This window comes from Sander lucioperca, chromosome 9 (assembly GCF_008315115.2).
Source record: "Sander lucioperca isolate FBNREF2018 chromosome 9, SLUC_FBN_1.2, whole genome shotgun sequence".
Taxonomy (NCBI): Eukaryota; Metazoa; Chordata; class Actinopteri; order Perciformes; family Percidae; genus Sander; species Sander lucioperca.
The window spans coordinates 27,780,162-27,789,923 of NC_050181.1; the positions used below are offsets into that span (position 1 = coordinate 27,780,162).

At 41.4% G+C, this 9,762-nt stretch overlaps 1 protein-coding gene across 3 annotated transcripts in view; it reads left to right on the forward strand.

Annotated features, from left to right (window-relative positions):
* Window positions 1-9,762, forward strand: part of si:dkey-183c6.7 (urea transporter 2) — a 37,427-nt gene that overhangs the window by 26,069 nt on the left and 1,596 nt on the right. For all 3 annotated transcript variants that reach the window (XM_031288352.2, XM_031288353.2, XM_031288351.2), the window contains 2 exons: window positions 7,744-7,878; window positions 9,673-9,722. In XM_031288352.2, coding sequence (XP_031144212.1) covers window positions 7,744-7,878; window positions 9,673-9,722 — 185 coding nt within the window. The remainder of the gene's footprint in view (window positions 1-7,743; window positions 7,879-9,672; window positions 9,723-9,762) is intronic.

Consider the following 9,762-nt stretch of genomic DNA (forward strand, 5'->3'; position numbering starts at 1 on the left):
TTGTATTCTTTTGTAAGTCATACTGTACTGACCTCATACTATGGTTGGTGTTTTTTTTTAGGTTTAACTAATCAAGGTTAAAGTTTTCACATTTGTCCATGGGCACACACATCTTTAGTGCCAGTATCTCACTGTACAACACTCGGCCTTGGGAAATTTCACACAAAAATGTCAGTTTACTAATCATGGGGATCACTACACTGTGAAAAAACACCGTTGTGTAATAATGTCCTCTGTGGCCCTGGAGGAGATGTGTTAAGTGTGAGAAAATAACCTCCAATGATATCACCATGATGTCAGCTTGGGCACAGACAACATTTATAACAAAAGACCAGTGATATAAACCGTGAGTTTAATAGATGTTGTGTATGCACGCAAGAAGGATCTAACAAAAAGATGTTACTGGTTGCATTATGCAGAGGTTGGATGTCTAGAGCCTATCCCAGCTGACTTTTGGGCAAGAGGCAGGGGCAGGATATACCCTGTATAAACTGTGTTAATTGCGGAAGAAAAGCAGAGCACCTGGAGGATTATTGTGATTCTACATGCACCATATGTTAGAGATAAGGTTAGATAGCATTGATTCATGTTGTTTGCTTTTAATTACACCCTAGCCGTTTGTTAGATAGTATATTTTACCAATAGCAATGTGGAACAACAAGCAATAAAACAATAAATATGCAATACGATACTTGCTTTATGTGGCTACTGACACTATGTTCTGCAGCAACAAGCCACCATACTGGTGCCAATAGCATAGTGCAGTATCATGAACCTTTGTCTTAGGTAGCACTGTAAACCTTCCATTTATTAAACCATTAGTCAGGACCTCAAATAGATTGCAGGCTTCGCTCCCTGTCCCTGCATATCAAATGTTGAATTACAGTAGGTTTAACAAGGTTAAAGTCGGGAAGGTTTATTAAACACCTCTGGCAGAAAAACAGCAGCGCATATAAATATGAAACTAAGACAGTCAGCAGCAGCAGCAGCCTGTGGGCCGCTCCAAAAGACACAAGCAATTAGTCAGGCACTGATACTACTAATACTATAACTGCCTTACATACAAACGCACAGGTCTGTGGCTGTGTGTGCTTTTTACATCTGCATAGCTGTGACTCTATTCAGAAAAGTAGAGAGAGAATGAGAAATGCTAGGAGTTTAGAAGACTTAAGCCTCCTGCTTCCATCTGCTGCTAAAATTACAATACAGTGTCCCAAAATACTTTTGTTTGTGTGTGTGCGTGCGTGCGTGCGTGTGGCTATGAGTCATACTGTGAGAAACAGAGGAGTGGGAGTGAGCTTGTACATGGACATACTTGCACAAACACCCGTGGACACATGCTAACAGTGGCAGACACACACACACACATGCACACTGCTGCAATAAGAACAACAGTGTAACAAGAATGTGATCAAAGAGATGTCACTGTAATGAGATTGTGTGGGCAACAGAGCTGAGAGGAAACAACAATAGGAAAAAAAGCAGTATAGCAAACATGGGCTCTATTGCTGTCATTTGTACGTTATCTCTTCTTTTCTTCCACTTTTATTGTCATGTTTGTCCATGTTTTCTCCAGGGTCTTTTGTGTTAGCTCAAATGAAGTCATTTGTAGCCTTCATTGATGTTAAAAAAAGTCAGCAATAGTTTTATTTCTTTAATTTGGACGCTTATAATTCAGTGCTCCACCATAGACAATCTCCGATCTTTGCCAAATCTAAAATGCTGCTGTTAGACTGAGTTTGGTGAACCGGCTGCCCTGATTACATGTAAATGCACTTAAACACACCCACGCACAGAGAAACAAACGAAGAAGCGGCACGCTGTGAGAGAGTTAAGAATGTGAATAACTGCTGCATGGTCAGGTTCAAAACGTAATCCTGCCTGACAGCGAACCAGAGATCAGTTCAGTTCAGTTCAATTTTATTTATATAGCACGTTTAAAAACAACCATAGTTGACCAAAGTGCTTAACAAGGTCCAAAAGAGATCAGTGTCAAGAGACAAATAAGAAAGTATCAGATGGAGATGGAGAGGAGAGAAAAGGGATAAAGACTTGAGAAGGAAAAAAGTAGGGGACACATAATTAAGTGAAGGAGAAAAAGTAGTGCCAGTGTGTGTGTGTGTGTGTGTGTGTGTGTGTGTGTGTGTGTGTGTGTGTGTGTGTGTGTGTGTGTGTGTGTGTGTGTGTGTGTGTGTGTGTGTGTGTACACACCCGCGCGTGTGTCTGTGTGTGAGATAAACTGCTTGCTAAACTAAGCCAAACAACAGTTGTTCTATCATAACTTAACAATAGTAACTTTTTTTTTTTTTTGGGGGGGGGGCAGGTGGTCTTTAGGGGGAGATAGCAGGTCAACAGTATATGCCACATAAAAATCTGAAAGCTGGGAACCTGAAGATTAATTTGAGACACAGCTCAGCACTGTGTGTCAAGTTGTTCTAAAATAAATTTAAAAATAAAATAAATCTTTAATTTTGAAAGTGTAGGGTTTATAAAGGCTTACAACATTATGATTAAAGAATATATGATGGCCATTCCCATGTCCTTTTATCTCATAAGTGGTTGCAGCAATGTTTTGGGTTGATACCATTTGTTCCACAGAGTTTTGACATTTGGAGATTGCATTCTTTTGGCGATTGGATGGTGAGCAATTCTGTTCTAGAAACTGCTCAGAAACCCTCTTATTGTCCATATACCTAGGAAAGCCATACATTCTCCAAATGCCCCAGCTGCCTGTTGCACCAGTAAGTTAGTAAGTTCTATCTTAAAGCAGCCATATTATGCTCATTTTCAGGTTCATAATTGTATTTTAAGGTTGTATCAGAATAGGTTTACATGGTTTAATTTTCAAAAAACACCATATGTTTGTTGTACTGCACCGCTCTCTCTCACTGCTGCAGATCCTCTTTTCACCTGGTCTCTGTTTTAGCTAGAGTGAGACCTCTTTTCTTCTTCTTCTTCTGTACTATCTTTGATTGCACTGCACATGCCCAGTAGCTCAGATGTAGATCATGTCAGCTAGCTAGCTCCATAGACAGTAAAAGAAAGGCTGTTTCTACAACTTTGGTCAGTTACAAGGCAGGATTAGCTGGGAGACTTCTAAATGAGGGCGCACATGGAAGTAGTTCTTTGTAGATTATGGTGAACTTGTGTGTGTTGTAGCAGTGCTTTGCTACTGAGAACGAGGTAGCATGCTAGCGTTAGCATGCTAGCGTTAGCATTAGCGTTAGCATGCTAACGCTACGAGCTAATGGTTGCGGTTAGCCTGCTTGTTTCGGCTTGTGACGTCACAAGCCGTGCCGATTTTGAACAGCTCACCCAGAGACTGAAGGCAGGACACATTCAGAAACTGTATCTCACTCTAAACAGCATGGATGGATTTTTTTCAAAGTTTGTATGTGTGTGGAAGCACCAGATACACAACATAACACCCCAAATCCCAGAAAAAGTGATTTTTTCATAATATGGGCACTTTAAGTTCGGGTGTAAAGTCCACACTAAACGATACGTTGAAATTAGTTAGTTTGATACCAAAGTTGTGTCCATGTTGGTTTGCACCATGGAGACTTAAGGGTCATCATAGTTACACTGGCGTTAAGTCCACACTAGTCTATATCCACGACTTTCCACTTCCGGGATTGCTCCGGTGCCGCTGGAAATTCCGCCCGGATGCATGTCTTTTCGGTCGATGTCCGTTACCTTCCGCTTTCTTTGTGTTGGAATTTTAAACTCTGTTGCATTTATGGGGACTATGGTTAACTGCTCCTCAGATCTCTGCAGGGTAAATCCAGACAGCTAGCTAGACTATCTGTCCAATCTGAGTTTTCTCAGTTGACTAAAACAACCTTTGAACGCACACGTTCCACCAAAACAAGTTCCTTCCCGAGGCTATTTTGCAACGGCACCGTGGCTCCGTCCACCGCTTAGCGCTGCCCAAGAAGACTGTGATTGGTTTAAAGAAATGACAATAAACCAGAGCATGTTTTTTTCCCATCCCAGAATGCTGTGTGGACTAGCCAGACCCTCCTCTGTAGCTCTGTGGAGGAAGGTCTGACAATGCGAGACTAAGTCCAAACTAACCATAATTTTGTTGCAGAAAATGACGTTTTCACTTCCCGTGGCCAATCAGTGAAAAGCACTTTTCTTGATGCAGTGTTTTATTAATATTATTATATTATTATTACTGTGTTATCTCTTTTGCCAATTGTCTGCCACAGCCACTTTCGTCACCATCTTATTCATCTCCACCTTTGGTGCTGTTGTCATCAGTTTAATCAGTTTTATTCAAGGATAAATCTGAGGTGAGAGACCACAGTCAGGCAGACATCAGCTGTTTAGAGATGTGTGGATCCCTGACGACAGGCGGGGGAAATCACTGTGGCTCTTTATGAGTAGATCAGCCTCATGCCCTCTTAATGCTGCCTACTGTCTGTGAGCAGGATACATGAGGAGGAGAATAACAGCGATACAGTAGCATGGGTCAGACAGGCAGAGTGTAAGGCCGTATTAAAAGCTGTCACTCAAAGCATTGTGACGTAAACTATTCCCATAAGGGGTTTCCAGAGGAGAAGATCAGGGGCTGTATGTAGGCCAGAGCCTCTACCTTCTGCTGCATTCATGTTATTGGAGAATAATTGTAGAAATGCTTTAAAGTGGGATCAAATACAGGGGAAGAGAAAGTGAGACTCAACTGGATTTCACTGTTCTTTAAGTAGCTTTGTATTTATGATGTGACATAACGCATAAAAGTTTTTTTTCTTCAAGTAAGAATGTCACATCTGCCATATCTAGTTTGACATACTGTAGATGCAGCATCAGACAGGAGGAAGAAGCAGACTAGGGCTCTCAGTTTGTTTGTCAGTTTAAGCTGCGTCCACAAACCGTTTTCCCCTCGATGGCATCAATTGACAGAATGATGGATTCACCAGCTGTATGAAGGGCAAAGGTCCAAATGCAAAGTTAGCCATCACACGCTGACACTGGAAAACAAAGCATTATGTACAGTTAATTTCAGTTGTTAATTCCGACCAATTGCAATGTCTTAGTCTGCAATGTCTTAGTCTGCAGCTAGTCACTGTGGTTAGATGCAGGCAGCCACTGGAGGAGAGGAGATATTGGGTTCAATATGATAAGAGCTCTCTGACTCATTCTATTAGGATAGACAATATCACACTGGGAGTGACTCACACACACACACACACACACACACACACACACACACACACACACACATTTGATTTTGTTTTTTAGTATCCTCTGGGCCCTCCCTCCCACATTGCCATTAGTCTTTAATGACACCCATATGTGTAGAGGGAAGGGAACGAGGGGAGCAGAGTGAGAGGGTGTGATGAAGGAAGCAAGGAAGGAAATGAGGGAAGTTCTGTGGATGAGAAACAAAGGGAAATGGTGACAATGACCAGGAAGATGAAGAGGAAGATAATGAAGTGTGGAATGAGGAAGAGAGGAGATTAGTGCAGAGGGAGCCGGAGCGTTTAGAGACTGGCTGTGAAAGAGGCAATGCAAACAGAGAGTGGAAAGAGGGAGCAGCAGACACAGAGTGAGGAGGCAGTACTGGGGTGTGGTCAGTCTGCTTCAGGACCAGAATGCTAAACTGCAGCCCACAATGTCTGGTAATAAGGAAATCAATCACAGCACAGCCTGAGGCTCATTTATCTACAGAAGAGCGTCCGAAATGACTGTTACTGCAGATGAATTCTGTGGTATTATATCATGCAGTATTAATACAGGGAAGATGCAGGGTGGTGGACTAGCTGCAGCAATGGCTAACTACATGTATGTTGACATTTATGCTGTTGTCATTTATCTTTGGTTTAGCATGGGTGGTGATGCATTTTCAGCTTGGCTGCTATGCATTTTAGAGTTTTAAATGAGTTTGAAAGGGCTTCTTCTAAACAAAATGTGGCGATGCTAATGAGACATGACAATGCAACAAGGCTAATGAGCAAAGGATAATTCCATCCCACTCACCGAGGAGCACATTCAGCCTAGGGCACTTGTATGTAAATTATACATACATTATACATATATAAATAGTGGGTTACTGGTGGTCACTCTTCTGCACAAGTCACACAGCGTTCAGACATTTTTTATGATATTTCTCTTACTGAGGAAGGTAAAAATACACCATTTATTCTGTAGGGGTAATGTTCCCACAAACATAAGTTCTGTATGTATCAATGAAACAGCCAGTAAGCTGTTTCAAATTAAAATTAAAATGTTTAAATCAGAGCTGTGGCAGCTGCTGTAGCTGGGTGGGGCTACAGGACGGATGGCCTCTGCTGCTTTCACACACACACACACACACACACATATGCAGTGTTGTCCCTTTGGAATGGTGTGCAGCAGGAAGCAGAAATGCCCAAAAGTGCAACTAATTGACAATGCTGATTCCAACTACACAGGGTTACCAATTTATTAGGTAAATTGTTTACTAGTTGGTTCAACTGGTAATGTCTAAGGCTGTGGTCAATGTTGTGTTTGACTCCATTATTTCTACTGTTTTGTCTACCCTTGTTTTGCGATATACAAGTGTTTTTTTGGGGGGGGTTTTCTGGTGTTTTGAGTCAGGTTACCTTTTTCAACAGGCCCAAATAGGTGTAACAGAGCAGGTTAAAGGTGCAACGAAGCAGACTTCTGACCCCAATCATCGGTGATGCTGGGTGTTGTCGGAGGTGAAACGAGCTTGAGACCTTCAGCCAGAGAGGCCAAAACTATCTACATTTGCAAAGCGTTATGCTGCTTGCTGATCCTGAATGAAGCTTGCTGGCCTTTGCAGCTGAACCCAGTGGCCCTACTCGTTCTGATGACATTGTTATTCTCCCTCATGTGTGGGTTGAAAGACACGGTGCAGATGCTGCTCAAAGCCAGCAGAGAAAAGGTCAATGCTTCTGGCCTCCCTGAGATATATTTGGGTCAGCATACTCCTTGTGCAGTCTGCATACAGTAAAGCTTCAGCTTCACAGTGTTTGTTTAGCATTGACCTGCTGTTCACCCACCTACTGCATCAATACTCGGTGCAGCAGTACCACAGAGACTGGATGATGGAACCAGGGCTGTAAAATGTAATAGCAAAAAGGAAAACATTGATACTGAAGTTGTTATTGTAAGGACTTGTTAAAATGTTATTTATTATAATAATAATTATGCAATTTAAAAGTCTCCTTAGAGGTTCTTAGTCGCGTGTCATCGGTCTCCAACAAAGCTTTCTCTTTCTCTCCTCTACCCGTACAGCGTCATTATAGTAAAAGAGTTGAAAAATGTGAAGGCTTTTATTTTAGTGTAACAGGGACAAGCCGGGCCTTTGTCAGCACTTCATATACCCAGCCCTACTTATCATCATCGCATGCCCACTGGCTGAACACAGTCTTTTCCAAAGTGGAAAAATCATAAATACAAGAGACAAAGCAGCTCCTCTTTAGTGGTGCATCATATCCTGTAAACACTGTTACACAAGTTATATGTAGATGTGGGGAATAGAAAGGGAAAATCAACATTTCCTTATTAGGTTACACGCAAATTACTGAAGGCAACCATACAACTGTTTTTGTCTAACGCCACCACATGGATAATTCTGGTATAGCAGCTTCAACAGCCGTGCGTGCGTGCGTGCGTGTGTGCATGCATGTGTGTGTCTGCCTCTGCCTCTGTGATTCCCAGATCTGTAACCGGCAGGGACTCATGTTTTTTGTAATTAGATTTGTAAAGATGTAACTGTGTGTGTGACAGGTTTATCCATGGCAGTGCGTCATGATTCTCTATACTCTGGTCTCTCTGGGTTTAATGGAGCTCTGGGCTGCATGGCTGTTGGAGGACTCTTCTTCACCTTCAGCTGGAGGACCCACCTCTATGCCATCGCCAGTGGTGACACACACACACACACACACACACACACACACACACACGCACACACACTGTTGCGCTATCTATTGTGCCTAATGATGTGTTAGTTATCTTACATATGATGATGTTGAATTTAATTATCATCCTATCATATTTCATATTGTTCATCCCTCTTCCTCATTCCTCCATTTAGTTTTTGTCCCACTAACCCTCAAAGAACTTTTACATTACACAAATCATGTATCAAATCCTGTTTTGCTCAGGATTTGTGTGGCATTACTTTCGGTTATGACATGGTGTACAGTATAGTGTTAATTTCATCAGACGAGACGAGACTAAATATGTCATGACAATATATGACAAGACTGCACCAATGTCCAAAAACGCTGACTAAGACTAAACTAAACGGCATGCTTTTTCCCTCGAGAATAATAGAGAACCACTGCAAAGAATGCTCACTACCAAGCTCAACAAAGTTGTCATACTTCAAGCTAAAATAGGGCTATCATTTCAACTTAACTGCTCTAACTTAACCAGTGGTATTTTTAATACTGTGTAGTATACATAATAACTTTTCAAGTTTTTTGGGAGAAAAACAAGAACCACATTTGTATCTAATATCTGCTTTAGATCCGTTAACCTAACTTGTATTTTGCATGAATATTAAAACAAGCAGATTTAGGAATAAATCCCAATCTTTTTGCTCTTCTCATTATTCTTGTCATACGGTACTCTGCCACTGGAGGGTGACAGAAACAAAACAAACTGCTTAGATATGCTTTGTCCATGGTGCTGAAACACTCTAATGCTGCACAGTGCATATCAAATGGAAGACAATAGGATCATTGCTCAAACTGAAATTTAAAATCATACAAGCATAACCTTTTAACAAGTCATCTTGAACTTTATCGCATTACATATTTTATTTGAAAACCTTTAGGTTATATGCATTTTCCACATCTTTCAGACTTAATAATGGGACTCAATGCAACCCCATTGCTATGGCTGTTGTCTGTGGATCTAAAGAAGCTCATACTTTTTGATCTATTAAAACTTAGTTCCTAAACAGTAGAATCCAGACAGTCGAGATGGGACTCTGACAGTTTTTCCTGCTTGTGTGGAAGGCATCCTGTTGTGAGTTTATGTAATTTGTCTGAGCTTTGAGTCACGGAGATGTCACTCCTCTCAGTAAATCAGTTAATCAATCACATGCTGATGAATCGTGCCTTCTTAAGGAGGTAAAGGGTTCCGTAAACAGGGACACGTGGGCATTAATGACTACAGTCAAAACGTGCTAAAACTTAAAAAAATAATTCAATGTAACATATAAGCTTATTTAGCCTGCTCACTGTACTATAAAGGGACGTTGTTTCCATACACATATCCCCTTACTGTCAATTGTTTCCTTCATGTCCTTTGGCAATTTCTATGCGTCTCTCTGCAACAAATGGTTGTACTTGGTAAATAATTCTTGTCATTTTGTCACTATGAAGTTTGATTTAATTGATGTATTTAGACTGAGCTTTCCTGTCTCCCTCTGCTCTCATTCATGAGTACAGACAAACACATTTACAACACATCTGAAATTGCAGCTGAAGCACCATGGACATTAGTGCTGAGCAGTTTGACAGAGAGCTAATCTACTCACATTAGGTAGATTGGTCTTAATTGGAGCTTCCAGTCTGTCTCCTATCAGGACCAACTGCAGCCAACCTCTGCACCAGCTACTGTATATATGTCATCAGCCTGGAGGAAAGGTACATAGTGAGTGTGTTGAGGATATATTTAGCCTAATGTCTTCTCCTCTGCACGCAGCCTTCCTCTCTGCATATTCTGACATCGCTCTGAGCAATCTGCTGGGAACTGTAAGTACACACACCTCAAGCATTGTGTGTATGAAGCAGC